This window comes from Physeter macrocephalus, unplaced genomic scaffold, assembly GCF_002837175.3.
Source record: "Physeter macrocephalus isolate SW-GA unplaced genomic scaffold, ASM283717v5 random_1263, whole genome shotgun sequence".
Classification (NCBI taxonomy): Eukaryota; Metazoa; Chordata; class Mammalia; order Artiodactyla; family Physeteridae; genus Physeter; species Physeter macrocephalus.
The window spans coordinates 1-21921 of NW_021146743.1; the positions used below are offsets into that span (position 1 = coordinate 1).

General features: G+C 48.3%; 1 protein-coding gene across 1 annotated transcript; it reads right to left on the reverse strand.

Moving 5' to 3' along the window:
- Positions 1–7722: 7722 nt before the first annotated feature.
- On the reverse strand, positions 7723–13657 carry CNGA4 (cyclic nucleotide gated channel subunit alpha 4). The gene is made up of 6 exons (XM_007102986.1): positions 13596–13657; positions 12323–12424; positions 12016–12122; positions 11079–11724; positions 9954–10303; positions 7723–8183 (listed from the first exon to the last, which is right to left on the reverse strand). The coding sequence occupies exons 1-6, from the start codon at positions 13655–13657 to the stop codon at positions 7723–7725; spliced, it is 1728 nt and encodes a 575-aa protein (XP_007103048.1).
- Positions 13658–21921: the final 8264 nt, after the last annotated feature.

Consider the following 21921-nt stretch of genomic DNA (forward strand, 5'->3'; position numbering starts at 1 on the left):
GTTTGCTGATGTTGTGAAAGGAGTTACAGAGGACGAAACTCCTCTGAGAAGCCTTCCTTAGCCCCACACATCTGGGTTAGGTGCCTCTTAACGCATGTACTTCTGTAACACCTGTATCCCTCATTACAGTAATTCTTACAATTACGTGTCTTGTAATTGCCGTTTTGCTTGTCTATATTTCAAGGGTCTGGTGTCTGTCTTTTTCTCCAAAATTTTCTTAAACCACTCCCCACACTACTCTCATTTCTATCTTTTCTTTATGCTCAAGGAACCTTGAGTTGCTTATTGTTTCATGGTGTTTTCCATATTGTTCATCATCCGCGTACCTTGCTCATATTCTCCCCTCTAACTAAGTGCAGTTGGGTGATGGGAGGTGAGGACCAGGAGATGGTGGGTATAAACTGTTTCAAGAAGATGGTTTGTAAAGAGGAAAAAAAACCAAGTCATAGATACAGTGGGGAAAGAGGACATACCATGATCAGAGGAGGGATGAAAATGCACTGCTAAGAGGGTCAAAGCTCATTTCTCAAAATCAGGAAATTCCATCCATGCCAGAGTTAAGCCAACATTTGGAGAGAATGGGATTGCTTAAGGCCAGGAAACAGGGGAATTTTAGATGAGCGCAAGGAGGGAAATGCGAAGTCAATGCCAGAGGACAGAGACTTGGACCCTTGTTCCAGAACAAGTCAGAAACCTAAGAGGTCATGGAAGCAAGTGCATGAGGTCCTGAAGTAGGGCCAGGTTCAGTCCTCAGGGAAGCTGCCTTTCTGACTCAGGCCTTGACCTGTCAATGTTGTCAGTTTTTTGGGTTTTGGTGCGTGTGTGTGTGTGTGTGTGTGTGTGTGTGTGTGTGTGTGTGTGTGTCTTGCAGGGGCTGCTGGCCCACCTCGCTTGACTCTTGTGGCTTAGAACAATCTACATTTGCCTTGGGGAAGTCTCAGTCACCCACGCTACTGCCCAAGGTGGGCACATGATCCTTCTTTCAATATTCCATATCACAATTGAGATAAGAGGGGAATGTTTAAACAACATGTCAGTAAATGTGCAAGGGAAAGAACGAAAGAGAGGAGCACATAGTGCCGAATGCACAGCCACATAACCTGCTTTATAAGGTAGGACCTATTTCCAGCTAGCTTGCAGGTCCACAAAACATCAGCACTTTCCTTGGGAAACCCAGTGCTCACACACGGTGGTGTGAGAGTCATGAACACGCTCTGCCTCCACACCCCTGGCCCTGACACACATGCAGCTGGGATCCAGTGCTAGGAGGGGAACCAGTCATTTAGTCCTTGGGGTGCCAGCTTGCCCACTGGCTCAGCCCCTCCCCCTGTGGCTGATCAGGTTGCCTCTTCCCCTCCCCATTCAAGGCCTTCTTTTCTCAGCATTTCTGTGATGTGCAGATATTCTTCTGTGCTGAGCTCCTGCCCATGCACTCCCTGCCCATGCAGAAGCCCCTTCTCTAGGCATAATTCAACAAAGAGGGAATGGGCTGAGAAGACACACCGCCTGGAGCCAGAGCAGGCAGGGATGTTGGCCAGAGGAAAGAAATCAGGGGCAGGAGCAGCCCTCCAGAGGCTGGCCTTATGCTGGGGAGAGCAGAGCATACATTGGGGGCTGGCTCCCGCTGGAGGGTTACATTTGGCTTCAGATGTGGCTCTCACAGGTAGGCCAAGACAGGCCTGGATCCCCCAGGTCAGGGCCTCACTTGAGGGCTAAAATGGCCATAGGAAGGCTCACCCAGGAAGTCAAATGGATGGAGGGCTTCCAGGAATACATTTGAGCCTGTGGGGCCCTGTGAAACCCACAGGGCAAGGCTGAGGACGACAGGCCAAGGTACCGAAACCGGAAAGGCAATGCCAGACACAGAGAGGGCCCATGCATTCTGCGTAAAAATCACAGGAGTTTTCAAGCTCTCGGGTAGGGGAGTCTTGAATGATCCCAGCCCTTCCATAGTGTAGACCCCACCAGGTGCCTTGGGCTCTGATTTGGCACAGCTAATGTCTGTCAGCATCACCACTGCTGCATTTTAGTTTTTGTTAAAACATCTGAATAAGTTTTTTCATAAACCAGTCGAGACCCCGATTCTGTCTCTAAGATTCCATTTCTCCCTGGGGAATTCTCCCAGCTTTGCAAGGCAATGCAATCCTAAGGCCTGGGAAGGAGCTGGAAGGAAGAGAGGAAAGGAGAGCCCTGCGCCCTCTTCTGGCCAGACCTGGCATTGCCAGCACAGCCCCAAGGCCCAGGGCCAAGCAGGGCTGCACAGCCCGGCTCCTCAGGGTCCTCAAAGGCATAAGCTGCTAGAGGGATAGGAGTAATGGTCATAGCTATTATTCATTATTAAGCATTTGCTATCTGTCAGGCACTGGTAGACAGTTTACATTTCTTATCTCACTTACATTTTAATTCCCCAAGCGCTGCTTTCAACAACCTTGAATGATTTTGTAGGAGGTGAAGAGTCCCCCAGCCAGTAAGCAATGTTTCAGAACTAAAATCTGACTCTGACTGGCCTACACGCACATGATTGGCTCCAGACTCTTTCTTATCTGTTGTGCTTTTAGGCCAGCCTAATACCTGCCCTGACTTGGGCCATGCCCTGACCCCAGCTCCAGTCCAGCTTGACCATCCATTTCTGATCCAAGCGTCAAGCCAAACCCTAGCTTCAGCCCCAAGCTAGAATCCACCGACCTTGCCTCCTGCTCCTGGCTCCTAGTGTCTGCACCAGATCTGCCCTGGGCTGGATGGCCTGTCTCGCTACGAATGGGATTTCCTCCCAAGCTTGATACTTTATTTCCATCTCTCTTTGGGTCTAGCAGCCAAAGGAAAGGGTGAAGTACGAGGGCCAAAGAAGCTTCTGTGGGGGGAATAGCTAACTGGGAACACTGAGGAGGCGTGTACATCTCAAATCTTAGCCAGGCCAAGGTGTCCTGAGGTTAGTGACCCAAGGAGGGAAGTGGGTGAGGCCCTAGATCCTGCAGGAGGGAGAAGAGGTAAGCCAGAAGCAGCTGGGCTCTCAGCAGGAGGGCCCTTGAACAGTTTTGACACCCCTGTAGGAATCTGGCGGTGATTCCCCAACACCTGCCCTCCTCCCATAGCTGTGTATGTGGGGGCAGAGAGCTGGAATTGGCAGCTCTTCTCCAGAGCAGTGGGTGGTCCCTTGTCTTTGGCAGTAGCCCTGAGATCACACTTCAGCACACTGGGCAGCCTTGCTGGTGATTCACAGGTTTTGCTCTGCACCACTGACTCCTTCTCCTCTGGTTACTACTTGTTACCACCATTACAGCTTGCAACAGTCATTCTCAAGAAAAGAAGGAGCTTGCCTGGCCTTGACCTCAAGCTGAGGTAGTTCCTTTTCTTATCTCCCTAAAAGAAACAGTAAGACAGACCTCGGTTTCTTTCCATGTGACTTAGGGGACCTGTGATACTGGGCAAGTTATCTAATCTCCCAGAGCCTTGGTTTCCTCATTTCAAAATGGGGAAATAAGAACATCTTTCTCATAGTTGTAAAGCTTAATTGAGACAAGGCACTTAGCCCAGGACCTGGCATAAAATAGCTTTACAATAAATCATATGTAATATTTTTAGTTGCTCCATGGGCTTGTTTCCTGCTTTGGAAAAATGAGCATAAAAATCATTTAAATTTCCTAATATTGCTAATTTAAATTTCCAAATGAGATCATTTATATAGAGCAGTTATAAGTGATTCCATAACAATGTGTTAAAAAATTGGACATTTCCTTGATTCCCTAAATCAGACAATTCAAATCTAAGTGTTTGACCACCTACCTTACAGAAGATTTAATCTCACTTGTGTTTTGTGACTTTCTTTCCATTCTCTCTTCCTCCAAATTTAGGGTCTTATAAAAGTCTCTGGGGGTTTTATGTTGGACAGAATAGCTGGAGAGGGGGAGGGCCTCTGGCAGTCAGACCATGTTGGTTATGAAGGTATGCACCTCGCTCAAGCCTGTGCTCCCCCTAAGGGTGCTGCTCTGAGGCTCCAGTGTGAGCTGGGGCAAGGTGATCTTTCTCTAGTTTCCAAAGACTCAATTCTTAGTGTTCCCTATTCTGGGCCTGGGGTGAAAGTGGAGTCCAGGCTGCTTTCCTTCCCAGAAACCCTGTGATAGGTAGAATTTTTACTTCCATTGTCTTTGCTCGCTGGTGTTACTTCTCCAGAACTGTGAGATAATAAATGGGTGCTGTTTAAAGCTGTTAAATTTGGGGCAATATGTTACAGCAGCATAAGAAAACTAATAAAATGCTGAAGAATCCCAATCCTTTTCTTAGTCTTGGGGAATCTCCTTCCTCAGAAGTCCATAAGCTTCTGCTTCCTCAATTCTCAGTCCTCGCAGACAATAGGGCACAATTCACCCCTAGGTGAATTTTTTTGTGAAAACCTCGGAGCTCTGATTTTCACAAACAAAAGCTAGGGCAGAGAATTTCTGAAAATTTATATATGCTTTTAAATTTTTTTTTTTTTTTTTTTTGCAGTACGCGGGCCTCTCACTGCTGTGGCTTCTTCTGTTGCGGGGCACAGGCTCCGGACACGCAGGCTCAGCGGCCATGGCTCACGGGCCCAGCCGCTCCGCGGCATGTGGGATCTTCCCAGACCGGGGCACGGAACACGTGTCCCCTGCATCGGCAGGCGGACTCTCAACCACTGCACCACCAGGGAAGCCCTATGCTTTTAACTTTTTATTTTATATTGGAGTATAGTAGATTAACAATGCTGTATTAGTTTCAGGTGTACAGGAAAGTGATTCAGTTATACATATTCATGTATCTATTCTTTTTCAAATTCTTTTCCCATTTTGGAAATTTCTATTTTTGATGCTGCAATTCAAAAAGCTTGAAGTCAAGGGGATACAAAGATTTAGGTACTTTCTTATGATGAGAGGAGGAATAAAATGAACAAAACCCAAATGAATATCTCAGTGAAGTTTCTTGCCACATATATAAGTACTTAGCCTAGTAAATGACACACAGTAAATAATATTCTTTGGGCTAAAAGATTATTTTTGTTGTTGTTTTGTTGTTGTGATTCCAGGAACTTAAAACTGTGTTCCCTTCTTCCCATCCTGACTCAGCTCTATGCAGCTTGATCCCAAGTTGTCAAAACACTGTTTTCCACACAGAAGTCACTCCACAACTAGAGGACCCCAGCATGGTATTGCTGATATTCAAGATGTCTTGTGGTGTGGTGGCTCTACCGGGAGGAATTTGATCTCCTCATCCTGGAAAAGCAGAGGCAGAGCAAGATGCACAGCTGACTCCAGAAGAATTTTGTTTCTGCATCCAAGATAGGCAAGATGGCCAGTTATTACCCTCCTTGTGCTGTAGACCAGGAGTCTATGGGGTGGCAGGGCCACCTGTTCTAAGAGAGCCTTCTCTTGGGACAGGTGTGCCCCTTATCGATGAAAAGCTTATTCTCAGCACCCCAAATCCATCAGGAACCACTAAAAAGGCCTTCATTACATACCCACCCATTCTACCTCAAAATGATTTGAAGGTAGAGAGGGTAGGAAAACCTCTTGAGAAACTGACACACGTTTTCCTCCAATGTTGGGCCTTTACCTGCTTCGACTCCCATCTCTTTGGTTGCCAAATATATATTTAGGTACCTACCATATGCCAGGCACAGTTTTGGCTCTGAGGATACAGTGATAATCAAGACAGTGACAGTCCGATGGATCTCATAATTTGTAAGGAGGTTATCAAAAAATAACCACACATTTTAAAGTGACTTAATGTGCAATGACCCTCATAATCTCTCTTGACACCCTGGCTCCAGCCACAGCCTCAGTTTCTATGGTTATTTGAAAAAGTTTTGTTTCAAGTCCTTCATGTCTGAGTCCTGCATCATATCTAAAAGGTTGATCAGCTTAGAGGACCCCAACAGCTCTGGGGAATGTCTCCATGACAACACATTAGCAGATACTCCCTACACATCCTGCCCTCACAGCACTGGGGGCCCTACCCTACATTCTTTTGTACTACCTGTAATAATCATTCTTGATATTCTGTAACTGATGATTCAACATCTTGAAATCATGAGAAAATTAATGACCAAAGTTGTTTACATCTTCCCTGTGATCTGACTTTCATGGATGCTTGAAAATCACATTACAAACACTTCAACCACAAGACCCCAAACTGTGTTTCGCTTCCTACCTAATAGGGGATGTCCCCACCCAAAAACTTGCTACCACTATAGAAATAAAGGCTCTTTTATCCATGTTTTCTTCTTGTTCCTTCTGCCTCCTGACCAACGCTGGTGCTTCCCCATGTGGCCCTGCATGGCACAGTGTGCCCCCTCCTGTTGAGGACTGTAAGTAATAAATTCTTCTTTCATTGGCATTGATCTCTGAGTGTGCCATCACTCAGCCGGTGTAATATAAATTTATCAGTTTGATACTGATAAACTAAATTCCAGGCACATTTTAAAATACCACCTGGCACAGCCCACACCCAAAGACTTGCCAGGCCCTGGAGGAGCTAGAGTTGTGGCAAGGGTGAATCTGATTCCGAGATGACACCTGACTCTGCTCCACAGACCCTATAACACCTCTTCTGCCCCAAACCTGCAGACCTTCTTCTAAGTATGTAAAAGTTTCTCCAAAACTCCCCAAACACTCATCTCCTGTTGTCCCCAGTCATGATACTCCACTCCACCTAGTCTCTATTGTCCACCCTATATCTTGGAATGTATAGAGGAGGAGGGCTGGGTTTCTGACAGGACAAAGGCCAGCTCTGAGAACAAGCACGATAGGACAGGGCCAGCTGAGTAGTCCTGGAAACTATCCTCCCCTTGGAATCAGTCCTGAGAGCAAGGTAGCCCTGGCCTCGGGTTCCAGGGCTGAACCAAGGAAGGAAAAAGGAGCCCAGGTATTTTCTCTGGCTTACTAAGCTAGATCAAACCCTTCAGAGCTCATGAGGTTGAGGATACAAACTCTGCTGTGAGATGCAATGGACAGTGTGTATATGTGAATGTGTCTATGAAAACATGTGCACACTTACAGCAGTATGATGCATAAGCCTGCTTTGCCTTGGCTCAGTGCTTCTTGATTCATCAGGTACTCCCGCCTCTTTGAATCCAACCCACCAACTCTACACAGCCTGTGCCCCTTACCCCTGTAACCGAGAATTCAGACAGAATTCATCCTGGACCACATTGGCTTTGCTTTTTCCCATCAGCCCCATAAATGCTTAGTGAGGAAGCAAATATTTATTGAAGTGCTACTTGCAGGGTACACTTGTGAACCTCCCATATGGAGGGGCATTTAAAAGATATCTTGGGGGCTTCCCTGGTGGCGCAGTGGTTGAGAGTCCGCCTGCCGATGCAGGGGACGCGGGTTCGTGCCCCGGTCCGGGAGGATCCCGCATGCCGCGGAGCGGCTGGGCCCGTGGGCCATGGCCGCTGAGCCTGCGCGTCCGGAGCCTGTGCTCCGCAGCGGGAGAGGCCACAACAGTGAGAGGCCCGCGTACCACCAAAAAAAAAAAAAAAAAAAGATATCTTGGAACAAGAGGGTTATGGGAGTACTTTTGTGTGTTCACAAAAGTGTGCAAACCTGTGGAAGGCATCTGTGTGTACTGATGTGTGATTCTCAGTATATGTGTGTTTATGAGGTGTGTGACTGAATGTGCATATATCATGTGGGTATAAGCCATACCTATGTGAGAAATCATGTGTGCTCTGAGAAGGTGGGGGTCTGGGGAATAGCCATGGGGTCACTCTGGGCTTGGGGGTCCCTCCTGGCCAGCTCTGCCCTCTCCATCCTTGGACGTTCCCTCCCCAGGTTCGCCCTCATCGTCGGCCTCGGCCAGTTCCTCAGGCATTGGCCACTCCCGAGTCTGCCACTCCAGCCGCTCGATGCGATAGGCGATCTTGAGCGCACTGGACTCCAGCTCAGCCAGGAGTCGCGCGAACTTGGTCTGCAGATCATCGAGTTGCTGGTCGAGGCCTCGCAGCCGGGCCTCCGTGGCCTCCTGTAGGGCGATCTCAGCTGCCTCGGCATTTACGTCCAACTTGTTCATTTTGAGCAGGATCTCACGGCCCTTTTCCTCCATGACGGCCTGGGCCTGTGGATACTCACTCAGCACTTCCTGCAGGTCCTCCTTGCTCAGGCAGAACAGATCCGAATAACCTAGACTCTTGATGTTGGCTGTACGGCGGTTCCCAGACATGTTCCCTGTGGCCACGGGCAGACACGTGGGAAGTTAGTCAGGGTGGGCGTGAGGGGGCATTTCCCTCCAGAACCAGGACCCCCACTTCCACATTTGTGCTTCTGAGCCTCTCTTCCTGCCTCACTGATTCTTTCATCCAGTAAAGTACTGGGTAGGGACTGGGCCCTGTGCTGGGTGGGTATCAGTGACCTGCATCCAAGAGTTCACAGTCTAGAGGACTTAGACATTTAAGGGGATAGTTATGTAACAGTATAGCCAATGCAGCGTAGATGTGCATCTGGTACTGTAGGAAGACAGGCAAAGAGCCCCTGACAGGCGGTAAGGCAGAGAATTTAGGGAAGCCTGGAGGAACTGATGCCTGGACCGAGTAGGAGGTAACTAGGGGAGGGGGTGGGGAGGGCAGCTAGACAGAAAGAGGAGTATGAGTGGAGGCACGGACTTAGGACAGAGTTAGCTGGTCACAGAATACAGTAAGCAGCCCAGGGAGGCTGAAGTTCAGGGCGTGAGGAGAGGAGGAGAGATGGAGAGAGCCAGGTCATGCAGGTCTCGTAGCCCTGGCAAGGAGTCCAGACCTTGTGTTGAGGACAGTGAGAAACTATTGAAATATTTTAAGCAGGAGAACTGTACGGTGTCATTTGCATTTTAGAAAGATATTGGTGGGTGGTGGGTGGGAAGATAGGTTCCTCTGAATGCTGCAACATCTCAGAGGTAGAAGGACCTTAGAAGGGGCAAGGGAACTACCGTTTGTGGAACTCTTGCTATGTGCCAGGCATTGCACTGGGTGCCTCACTCATAGCTCATTTAATCCTCCCAAATAACTCTTTGGGTTTTTAATATCATCCCTCTTAGGTAGGTGAGGAAACTGAGGCCTAAAAGAGGGAAGTGACTTGTCCAAAGTCAGGTAAACAGTGGCCAACGACATACAAGATGTGGGTCTTGAGGGGGTCCTTGGAGGAAGATGTGAGGCATTTAGGACAACTGGAGAGTGGGATCCCCAGACTGAGAGCACATCCAGTGCTCTCACCCCCTTTCCCGTCTCCTGTGGCCTCAATGTCTTTACCTGTGATTAGGTATAACAACTCCTACTGCACAGGCTGATAAGAGGAACAAATGAGCCAGTGTGCAGAGGAACAAATGAGCCAGTGTGCAGAGGAACAAATGAGCCAGTGTGCAGTACCTGGCCTGGACTGGAGTTGATGCAGTAAATAGGAATTCCTTCCTTCTACCTTCCTTTCCACTTGACTATGAGAAATTTGTTTCTTGTACTGATCCCAGGAGTGTATACTTATTACCTGTGTGACCTTGGACAAGTTCCCCAAACTCTCTGTGCTCTAATTTCCTTACCTTTAAAATGGGGATAATAGTACCTACTTTATAGAGCTGCTGTGAGAATTTGATGAGTTGGTACATGTGGAGAACTTTGAACAAGGCATGTAGTAAGCATGCAATAAATATTAGCCATTATTATTATGATTATTGATTGTTATTATCTCTGCACTTTCCACTGATCTGTTGGTACCTTGGGTGGCTATCCACAGAGCAGGTCTACTCTCTCTTCCAAGGACCCACCCTGCTCATTGACCTTGGCTCAGCCTCTTCTCAGGGAACCGACCCTCCTTGTCCTGCTTCTCTCTTGAGCCCTCTAGTGGCTCAGGCAAGGGCCAGATGTCCTTAATCTGTAGGCTCTGAAGTACCACCTGGTCTCAGCATGGGGTTCTGCTGTCCCCATTCCCCTCCCCTAGCCCTGTCTCCGGAACGAATGATGGCGTGCTCACCTTTGATGATGATGATGCTGATCTCCCCAAAGTAGAGCCCTGCACCAAGCACAGCATACTGAGTGACACCATCATCGGCTACCACAGCCGGCTGACCCTCTCGGATGATGTACATCTCTCGGCCAACGTCCCCCTTGCGGCAGACATATTCACCTGGTGAGTAGGTCTGGGGCTGCAGCTTCAGCACCAGCTCCTCCAGCAGGCTGGCCTCACAGTTCTGGAAGATCTGCACCCGGCTCAGAGTAGGCAGGTGTACAGACACGGCCACTTCTGCCCGCAACTGCTCAGGCAAGTGCTGTAAGATGGCTACCTCATTGGTCATCTTCTTGTTGATCTGCAGGTGCTGGTACCTGGGGGCAAGGTACATCATCAGTCCTCACCAGCCCGCTACATGCCTCCCTCTATGTCTTCCATCAGGGCTCTCAGCTCAGCCTCAGCCAAGAACCCAACCACACTGAGTTCTCACAGGGGTCATGGGAATACTTGACAGTTGGTTGATAAACATCTTTAATGCCCTACCTGCTGGTCAGAGATATGTTTTGACAGCTTCTCCCTCACCCAGGGCCTGGAAGCCTCCACCAGTGAACAGTGACTAGGATACCCTTTAGCTCTTGTCAGGCTCTACTCACCCACCATTCAGTGATGTCTTGTACCATATCACCGATATCTACTCAGTCACCAAGCCCCATCTTCTTTAGCGATCCTCTGCTCTAGGTCCCCAACTTGGTGACACTTCCTTTTGTTCAGCCTACAGTATGGACTCCACGACATAGTTAACCATCTTGTTGTTGGCCATCCCCTGAGGAGTATTGCTTTTCCCTCTTACCTCTTCCAGGACCTTCTGAGTCCTACCAGGTGGTGGCAGTTCCCATTCCCTGGGTTCTGGGTTATCCATCCTTGTGTATGAATTCCTCTCCCTGTCAATCTTTTACCCAACCCCTCGCCCTAAGTCCATATCCAATTAGTGGAGGAAATCCTTTTCCAAGTCCCACCCAGTGAACCCTCCAGTGAGCCACATCCTGAATGCCCTGCCTGACCCACCAGGCAATAAGAACCCAGCCACCTTCCTCAGATTCTATCCAGTACACCTCTCCCTGTCCTGGTCTGGAACCCCAGCATCCTCACCAGTCAATGACTCGCCGCTCCAGCCTGCGGTTGGCGTGATGCAGCTTCATGTATTTCTTCACCAGGGCATGGTCTGGGTAGAAGGCTGCCTCTGCAGTGTTCATGTTGTAGATGACAGAGCTCGTGCTACCCATGATGGTGGCGAAAGCCATGACGGCCAGTAGGAAGTCTCCCGCCGTGAAGAGGTACTCCTCCTCCCGGTCTGGTAGCGGCGTATCGCCCACAGTGGTCAGGATCAGAGTGGAGAAGTAAAAGCTATAGAGGTACCGGCGCCGCAGCTGCTCAAAGCCAGGCTGCGCGGGGTCGGGGTACACCCAGGCGTCACGCCCGAGGCCCAGGTACCGGCACAGGGCAAAGTATAGGCAGCTGTTCCAATGGATGACAACAAAAATGTAAAGCATCAGCTTGGCGATGCGGAAGGCATTCGGGTAAACTGTGCGGGTCTCCATGCGGTCAAAGGCCTCAACGAGGCTGGGCACCCGCAGAAAGCGGTTCAGCCTCAGCGTGGGTGTGTGCGGACCCAGACTCACGTAGGCCACTTCCGTGGGTAACAGGGAAACCAGGTCCAAGAAGAAGCTCCAGGTGCGAACGTAGCGACTCGAGATCCTACCCTTGTCCACCACCAGTAGGCCCTGTTCCAAGAATCCTGGTGGGGGGAGTGGGGGCCGCCGTGGGTGGTGTCAGATATGGGGTGGAGTCAGGGCATCTGCCTGCTCCAGAAATGAGGTTGAGGGTGGGCAGGCCAGGGAGACAGTTACCGGGGCAGGGTGGGGGCCGGCTTAACCCTGCTCCAGGGTTTCTGGGGTGAGCACAGGGGTACCGTAAACATAGAGGCATGTGAAAGTGCTGTCAGGGAGGGGGGTCACTTTCTTGTTACTAAGAGGCTCTCTTTAGGAAGGGAACATGGAAAAAAACGTCAGTCCAGAGACTCACTGACCAGTGTGGAAGCGCACCACGATGTCCAGTAGGTAGAGCAGGTCACTCGTGCAGTCCAGTACTAACCAGGCCACCAGATAATAGTGCTGCAAGTCGGGGAAGCAGGCTCTGCGTGGCAGGGACAGAAAGGACTGGCTTAAGGGCGCCCTCTGTATGTTAGGTGTTCTCCCGCAGCTGCTGAGCATTAAGCGCTGGGCTCTTGTATAGACTCCGCCCGTACACCAGCCCCGTGCAAGGGACCCGCCCCTCTCCTGGGCCTCACTCTTTAGCCCTGGTCTCTGCGTAAGGCCCTTCCCATAGCACCAAACCTGCACACGACGATGATGAGGTTATACATTACTGGGAAGACCATAGTGTTCAGCCACCAGTAATAGTAATCCCCAGATGGGTCCAGGACAGGCAGCAACTTCCTGTGGGCAAGAGGGGAAGTTGTGCTTCATCTATTCACCGTTCAGTGCTGCGGATGTGACTGGAGGCAGCAAAGAAAGATCAGGCTCCATCTAGTGAGGCAGACAGATCTTACACAGGGGACCGGGGCCTCTCACCTGGCCTTGGGTGGGGCAGAACTGCTGGGCTCTGTCGTCTTCACTTTGCTGTCCTGGCTCATGGTTCTGTGGCCTGGTCCCTGGGTGTAAGATATCCAGGGCCTCTGCCTGCAGGAGGCTTCAGGAGGTGGGAGTAGTGCCAAGCTGCCCTTGGTCTCCAGCTGCGATTCCTCCGTCTTTGGCTTCTGAAGCTCTTAGCAACACAACCAGGGCCAGGTGCTACTGAAGGGGTGCAGGCAGTGTGGTTCCAGCGCTCTGCCCCCTCTCCTAGGGCCTGGGCTTACACCTGCCCAACTAAACATCTCTAATGGGGTCCCTGGAGATGGTGGAGGTGCATGCCTCAGACGTTAAGGCTACGCCTCGTCTCCCTCCGCCTTCCTCAAAGTTGAACTACACAGGGGCCCTCTAGTCAGGAGACCTGTGTGTCAGTGTAGGCTCAGAAATTCATTCTGTTTTACCCTGTGCAAGTTCCCTGCTCGCACCTCATTTTTTATTCACTGAACAACTATTCACTGAATGGCTCATTTGTGTCAGGTGCTGAACTAGTCTCCAGGGACAAAGAATGCTTGTCACATCAGATATGAACTCTGTTTCCATTACCTGCACCCTATCTACTTCCTTCCTGCTGGATGAGTGTGATGGGGGCCATCCTGTGGCATTTTTGCCCTCATTCCCTTCTTGTTACCTCTCATGCCTGATCTCACTCGTTATTTCATGTGTTTTCTAGATCCTCAACCTCTTTCAGTTTTCCCTTTCTGTGAACATGCTTAAACCTCCCATACCAGAACAAACAAAAAAATCTTAAAAATTCTCCCTCAACTTGATGTCCCTTTCACCATAGTGTTCAGCCACCAGTAATAGTAATCCCCAGATGGGTCCAGGACAGGCAGCAACTTCCTGTGGGCAAGAGGGGAAGTTGTGCTTCATCTATTCACCGTTCAGTGCTGCGGATGTGACTGGAGGCAGCAAAGAAAGATCAGGCTCCATCTAGTGAGGCAGACAGATCGATCTTACACAGGGCACCGGGGCCTCTCACCTGGCCTTGGGTGGGGCAGAACTGCTGGACTCTGTCGTCTTCACTTTGCTGTCCTGGCTCATGGTTCTGTGGCCTGGTCCCTGGGTGTAAGATATCCAGGGCCTCTGCCTGCAGGAGGCTTCAGGAGGTGGGAGTAGTGCCAAGCTGCCCTTGGTCTCCAGCTGCGATTCCTCCGTCTTTGGCTTCTGAAGCTCTTAGCAACACAACCAGGGCCAGGTGCTACTGAAGGGGTGCAGGCAGTGTGGTTCCAGCGCTCTGCCCCCTCTCCTAGGGCCTGGGCTTACACCTGCCCAACTAAACATCTCTAATGGGGTCCCTGGAGATGGTGGAGGTGCATGCCTCAGACGTTAAGGCTACGCCTCGTCTCCCTCCGCCTTCCTCAAAGTTGAACTACACAGGGGCCCTCTAGTCAGGAGACCTGTGTGTCAGTGTAGGCTCAGAAATTCATTCTGTTTTACCCTGTGCAAGTTCCCTGCTCGCACCTCATTTTTTATTCACTGAACAACTATTCACTGAATGGCTCATTTGTGTCAGGTGCTGAACTAGTCTCCAGGGACAAAGAATGCTTGTCACATCAGATATGAACTCTGTTTCCATTACCTGCACCCTATCTACTTCCTTCCTGCTGGATGAGTGTGATGGGGGCCATCCTGTGGCATTTTTGCCCTCATTCCCTTCTTGTTACCTCTCATGCCTGATCTCACTCGTTATTTCATGTGTTTTCTAGATCCTCAACCTCTTTCAGTTTTCCCTTTCTGTGAACATGCTTAAACCTCCCATACCAGAACAAACAAAAAAATCTTAAAAATTCTCCCTCAACTTGATGTCCCTTTCACTACTATCATCTTTCTCAGTCAACAAGTCATAACCAGAACGCCAGGCCAATATTGTGCTAAGTACTGGGGATAAAACATGAATGAAACACATTCCTTTCCCTCCAGAAACTCACAGTCTGGTTGGGGGGAAGTCAGGTTGATAGGCAATTACACATCAGTCTGATGCGTACTCTGTTAGGTGGGTACACAGAGGGTTATTACAGTACATAGAAGGGGTCCCGATTGAGACTGGGTTCTGTAGGATCAATAGGAGTTAGTCAAGTATAAGATGGAAGAGTGAAGAGCACTCAGGCAAAGTGTATACAGTATGCAAAGGCATAGAGATTTCAAAAAGCATGGGTGACTGGGCGAACATCACTTGGTTTTTGTAGTGAACCTGAGAGGCTAGTGGTAAAAGATGAGGCTGAATGATGGACAGAGGACAGCTCAGGGAGAGCTTTGTCAGACATGTTATACAGCTAGGATTTTATCTAAAGGCAATGAAGAACTCATGAAATGTTTTGCACAGTTAAGTGATATGGCTAGATTTGTGTTTTCAGAGTTTCTTGGAAGGAACATCTATAGTTTCCAACATTTTATTTTATTTTTTTGAAATCCTCTTTTCCCATGGCTTCTATTGATACCATAATGTCTTGGTTTTCTGCTTATTTCTTCTTAGTCTCTTTCATAAGCCCCTGTATCCACCCCTCCTGTTTTGGTGTTTTTTTGGACTCTGTACTAGGCCTTCCTCTGTTTCCATCCTCCCAACTCTCTCTGGTCAGTGTTGGTCACCCACAGGATCTCCTTTTGCATCTAAAGTCTCCCAAGAACTCTCTTTGAGCTCCAGACCTATCTATACCACTAATTGCTGTCTGGATGTCCCCACTCAGATATTCCACAGTCACCTTCAGCCCATTGGCTCCATAATTGAGCTCATTATCTTCCCCCATCTGCTCTTTCTCTTATAATCCCTATCTCTGGCTTATCAGCCAAAATACCTAGCACCCGTATTTATTATTATTACTATTGTATAACATTGTGGCAGTTTTAAAAAATAGTCACAAATTCTTTGATGCTCCTTCCTTGTGGCTGTTCAGTCAATAGAGTATAGCAGGAATGATGTTGTGTGACTTCTGAGACCAGATCATAAAAGTCCATGCAGCTCCCTTCTGGTTTTCTTTGAACACTCACGGTCTGGAAGCTCCCTCTCAGGATGCTCCCTCTTGGAACCTAGCTGCCACGTTGTGAGAAGCCCAAGCCACAGGAGCAGTCAGGTGTCTGTACTTTGTTTGACAGTCCCAGCTCAAGCATCAGACATGTGAGTGAAGAAGCCTCCAGATGATTCCAGCCACCAGCCTCAAGCCACCTGCCACACGTTTGAACTTTCTAGATGAGGTCCCAGACATCAGGGAACAGAGACAAGCCATTCCTGCCATGTCTTGTTCAAATTCCCAGAATCTGTGAGCATAAAAAAAATGGCCATTTTTTTACACTATTAAGTTTGGGATGATTTGTTACACAGCATAGTAACCAGAACATACATATAGAAAAGTACATATTTCCTAAGTACACAGCTTGATGAATTTCACAAGGTGAACACAGTCATGAACCAGCACTCACATCAAGAGCCCCACTCTGTCCTCTTCCAGTCAATGCTTTTCCAAGGGTAATCACTATCCTGGCTCTCAATCCTGTAGTTTAGTTTTGCCTGTGTTTGACTTCTATAAACTAAGCATCAGTTTTTAATCCTTCCTCTTATTTTCCTTTCATATTCATCCAGTCATCAAGCCCTGGTGACCTAATAACCACATATACATTTCTCTACATCCTTACTATTCTAATTTGGGCCTTATCAATCAGATCATAAAATTCTTTATAGTTCTCTATTATCCCAAGGATAAAAATCTAAACTCCTTAACACGGCCTGCAAAGCTCTCTGGTACCTGACCTCTGTTTGTGTCTTCAGCCTCATCTCACAGTGTTTCCTCTGCATGTTCCCTAGGCTCCAGACAAGCTGTACTGATTATAGTTTCCAGAGTACCTCCCACATGTTGTCCATTCTTTCTCACCTTGTTATGTTATGTGCTGATCCTTTGGGCTGAAACTTCCATTTCTTTTTCTTTTTAAATACTTTTCCTTTTGAACTAATTTTAGGCTTACAGAAAAGTTGCAAAAATAGTATAAAAGTCCTTGTAAACTCCTTACCCATGTTCCCTTGTTATCATCTTATATAACTAGAGCACAGTGATCAAAACCGGGGAATTAACATCGATACAATACTTGCAACTAAACTGCAGACCTTATCTGAAACTTCCATTTCTCAATCTTACTCTTGCTTGGTTCTCAAGACTGCTCAGACATCACCTCCTCCTGGACGGCTTCCCTAGGCCCCTTCGCTCTTCTTTCCCCTCATCTTCTAAACACACATAACATGCTAAGTGCTGCTCCTCGATGGCAATTACACTACGTTGCAATTGTCTACCAATAAGGGCTGAGGTCCTGGAGGGCTAAGACCGGTTTTAATTGATCTGGAATCCTGCCTGACAAAGAGGACCTTACTCCACGTTCCTTGGGTTGACTGAAAACGATAGGGCCCAAGGGATTACGAGGCAGCAGGTGTTGGCGAGACAACGAGGGGCGGTCATCGCCCGGGTACTATCCAAGCCTTTCGTGCAGATGGTGCAAAAAAGGAACTAGACCTCTCGCCGTCAGCCCTCTCTAGGGCTCTATTTTCCACAGGCCCCGCCCACCTACCGACTCCTCCCCTCAGGCCTACCCTTTTGTTATCTCCTCCCCTTCCACGCCCCCTCTTCCACTGTCAGCACCGCCAAGATCCGTGGCCCCGCCCCTATCACGTTAGTCCCTCTTTCAGCCGGATCTCTGTCCTAAGCCCCGCCCTCCGGTCTTTCCCTGCCTCTTTAAGTTGCGTCGCTCTTTAGGTCCCTCCTTCTGCCCTCCGGTTCGACCTTTCTTCCTCAGGCTCCGCCCCCTCCTCGCGGGCCTCCGCCTCCCCAGAGGTCTTCCCCTATGACACGCCAGAGTCCTTCAGAAGGGCGGGGTTTGCAGTGCTAGGGGGCGGAACCTGGGGGAAGAGGCGGTACTCCTTGCTTGGAATGCCGTCGGCGACCCCGCCCCTGCGCTCTGCCGTTGCCAGGAAACAAGCATCGACGCTCTGGCTTTGGCCGGGCGCAGCCAATGAGCTGGCACGCCGCTGCCCAGCGGTGCGTCGCTGGGCGGTTACGTGTGGTGCGCGGGGGCGCGGGTTGCGTGTGGCGCGGGGCGGGGCGCGGCTGGTGCGCCTGAGGAGCGATGGCGGCCTCAACTCACCTAGCACCGCGGTGGCGATCGGGCCTGCTCAGGGTCGGAGTTCTGTGACTGAACGGTAAATGAGGGCCGGAGGGCGTGTGAGAGGGGAAGAGGGGCTGGGGAATGACGGCACTGGGTTTGGTGACTGTCCTGGTTGTGAGGGGACAGGGTGAGGGGCTGGCATGTGGTGAGGGGCCAGGTGTGAGTGTCTAAGGTAGGGGAGAAGAGCGAGAGCCTCGGGGTGAGTGGGCAAGTAAGGAGCTGGGTTGTATGAGGGGCCGGGATGCCTTCTGAGGGGCCAAGTGGAGGGGACTTGTGAACACGATTTACTGAGGAGCTGGGGCTCCGGTGGGCAGGCGTGAGGGACAACCCTGGGACCAGAGTGAGGGGCTGAGGCCTGTGCGGGGAGGGGGAATGGACAGGGCGAAGGCGGGAGCATGCGGGCAGGTGGTGAATCGGGAGGGAGTTGAGAGCAGGGCATGGGGGAAGGAATGAGGGTTGTGAGACTTGGATAAAGGTGAGAGGTCGGTTCTGAGTGGAGTGTTCTGCCCAGTGAGAGCAGTAGTTTTAGACTGAGTAGGACAGCTTGGGTGGAAGTGTTGTGCTCTTGGCTCTTCTGCTCCATGGGCTCTACATATTTTGGAGGATCAAAAAATGACAGCGTCGTGGGCAGTAGTAACAATGATAATGGAAATCATTTTTTAGGCTTACTCTTCAACAGAGTCATCATTGGAATCCCTCGTTCCCTCAAGTTCCTCCTTGGGACTGCAGACTTGAAGATGGTCCCTCTCATGGAAATTTTTTGGCTATGACCGCCTATGTTTGTTGTCTTTCCACCTGCTTCTAGGCAACCTTACTCCACTGCTGCTCCTTACCTGTGCTGAGCTGTGGGGCTTTGACCGTTGCCATCTGTATTGGACTAACCACTTACAGCTGCTAATTCTACTTTCATGGAAATCATATGGTTTGTTACATACAACGCTGTATTTCGACTCCCAAACAGGATGGCTTTGCTTTCATTTTCTTACAGTTAAATTTAAAAAAAAAAAAGCGAATTTATGTACAATAAACTACTCATATTTAAAATGTACATGTTTGATGAGTTCTGACATACGTTTACATCTGTGAAACCATCACCACTTTCAAGATACTGAACATTTCTCCCACCCTCAAAAGTTTTCTCCTATCCCTTTGCAGTTCATTCTTTGCTCCACGACATGTTATTGGGTTCACTTTATTAGCATTTTACAGGTCCCCTTTTCCCTGCCAACCCATATGCACATGGAAATTTTGAATGTTCTAGAAAGCTGGGTTGGCACTCAGATAATGGCTCCTTTCACACCACTAAAATTTCCTCTCTATTGACAGTCTGCCACAGAGCAGATACCTCCCCCAACCTCAGGAAGAGGTAGACCTTCCCTATCTACACCATTCTTTGGGAATTAGGGGCAGCCCAAGTCCCCATTCTGTTCTAGAGTCTGAGCCTCAGAACCAACTGTTCTGTCCTGTGGTATGTTTTCATTGCTTCTTTCTGGAGGCTGAACAGGTTTTCATGCTGGTGGAACGCTTGGCAATCTGCCCAGATGGTCAGAATCCTATAGAACTTACATGTATAATGAAAAGAGTTTAGAACGATGATTCCTGAACACTGGGCCAAGGACAGTGCCAGTCCATGATAAAGTTTTTATCTATTCAAGGTGGAAGGAGAGAAAGGCAACATATGGAACATGAGTTTTCCATAAAGATAAATTTATTCTTAAATTATCTTTCCTATTCTTTTGGTATTAAAGTGCTCTCTCACTGGTAGAGTAATGGTGGCAGCGGATGATGGGTTTTAAAAAACTGATCTATTTGCCAAAATAAAAAGTAACAATCCTACTTAAAAATTTAAAAAATCTATTTCTACTGGTTCATGAAATCCAGGAATTTAGGGTGATGATAGTGTGGCTGCTGAATTATGTTGAGGAAGCATGCATTTATACGGTAGAATTACTGTCTGATATCTAAATTGCATTCATGCATTACATAGCGATGTCAGATTTTACTGGAATTACATAGATTCCTTGTGAAGTATGCAAGGGCAGGAATTCTTATTTTATAGATGGAGAATCAAATCGAAGAGCCAGAGACCACATAGAGATAAAGTGGCAAAGCTGGACCCAAAATTTGGTCTCAAGAGAGTGACAGTGACTTGGGAAAAAAAAGTTTGTAACAGAGAGTGAAGGTGATGTGGAGTAAAAAGCATGTGATGTACAGGAAGTGTTGTGATGACACGGAGGACATTATCTGGGCCAAAAAGTCTTTTCTATGATTTGTAATTGTTCTGTTTCCAAAAGAGGTTAAAGAGACTTTGAGGGTGACATGGGTTTGAAGGTTTTGTTTAATCATGTGGCAAAAACATAGGAACAGGTGTACATAATACCTGGATCACGTTGTGATAGTGATAGGTGAGTCAAGTCACATGTCCGAGGGTTCTTAGGGACTGTCCAAATTCTTGGCTGTTCTGGAGAAAGCACTGGGTTTCGTAAGCTTCCTGTTTGCTATACTGAACTCTTTGTTGAATAGTAGTGCGTTAAGTGTAATGGATTTTGCTTTATGATATATATAGCTGAGTGGTAGATCTGAGGAGATGAAACATAGATGAGGATGATGATGTAGAGAAAGAAACATGCTTGGGGTGCTGTGTGTAACCGTTTATTTCACATCTGCTATGTGCCAGGCACTCTGCTAAGTGCTGGGAAGACATTCATTCATTCATATAGTAATTCATTTATTCATTCAGCAAATACTTCAGCATATAGTCTGCCCTTGTGATGCTCACATTTTATGAGATAACAAGATAGATAAGATGTGGTCCTGTGAAGTCTCAAGGAATTTTCAATCTGGTTGGGAGAGATGGACACATGAAAAGATAATTTCAGTTGAGAGAGAGAATGTGAAATATGAAAGTATATCATAATGAGGTGATTACTTGTCTGTATCTAGTCTCAGTCTCTCTCTATGTTCCAGTCATATCTACTCAGTGATCTATGGTATATCTCCACAGGTATCGCAGTTAACGTGTCCAAAACAGAACTCATTGTCTTTGGTTTGAAAATCTGCTTTTGTACCATGTGTCATATCGCAATCCAGGCAAGGACTTCAGTGTCATCTTCCATCTTTCTGCTCCTTCACCCCCTGTATGTAGTCAGTCACTAAAATCTTAATACATTTCCCTTTATATTATCTGTTTTCTTCGTCTCCACAGTTAAGGCTTTAGTTTACTATCTCCTCATCTCTCATCTGGATTCTTTTCCCCAGACAGTCTCCTGCCTTCAGACTTTCTCTTTTTTAATCCGTCCCTGGAATGGTCTTTCTAAAAATGCAAATTTGATCATGGAGCTCCTCTGCTAAAAACTTTTGGCTCTTTGTGTTCTGTAGGATAACATCCAAATTCCTTAATATGGCATCATTTGGCCTCAACTCACCTCTCCAGCCTCATCTCTGGCCACTCTCTCTCTACCCTGTGTTCTGGCTTGAATAAATTGTTCACAGTTCCCTGACAAACGTTACTTTTTTGAGCCTTGAAATCTTTGTAATAGCTGCTTCCTCTACTAGGAATGCCTTTTCTTCTCTGCCCAGTGAACTTTCCTCATCCATTAGGATCTAGTCAGTTTCACCTCCTGGTTGACTTCTTTGTCGCCCTTCCGCAAAAGGGGTGGAGAAAGCCATGTGTGACATGGGGATTTACTGTTGTAAAGGGGAGTCACTATGCAATAGAGTTCACGCTGTGAGTTATGAGGGCTCTGCTGGAGTGAGGTGGGGAGATCCCTGCAAGAAGCAGAGGTGGTACTGGGGAGAGGGGAGGGAGTGAGTTAGGACCATACACTGATATCCCATTTGTCTCATACATATAGGCTGAGGGATAGACAGGCAGAGAGGATATGTGTGAGCTGAGCTCTAGATGGTAGGCGCCTATGACGTGGGGTTTGTTTATTTGTTTTTCCCTTTTGTATTACTATGAAGTTTTAATCAGATCTTTCTACTTTCAGAATCTAGGGTAAGAACGCATCGCTGCCTCTTATGTCAGTAAGAGGAAGAGCCTAGGAAGAGCCATTGTAGGGGGAGAGAGGCCTCAGAACTTCACTGACCTGTTCTTAGAAGGTTGTTTTGGTCTCTCTCTGTCTGCTGTAGATGTTGCAGGTGTATCCCTGCCCCCACCTTCC

Bases quoted from the DNA above. Each gene is read 5' to 3' on its own strand.
- CNGA4 (XM_007102986.1), bottom strand. From the start codon at position 13,657: ATGAGCCAGGACAGCAAAGTGAAGACGACAGAGTCCAGCAGTTCTGCC. The intron at 11,725-12,015 runs GTCAGTGAGTCT...TCCCCCCACCAG, and splicing joins CGTGGTGCGCTTCCACACTG to GATTCTTGGAACAGGGCCTA. The intron at 10,304-11,078 runs GTGAGGATGCTG...CCTTGCCCCCAG, and splicing joins GAGCGGCGAGTCATTGACTG to GTACCAGCACCTGCAGATCA.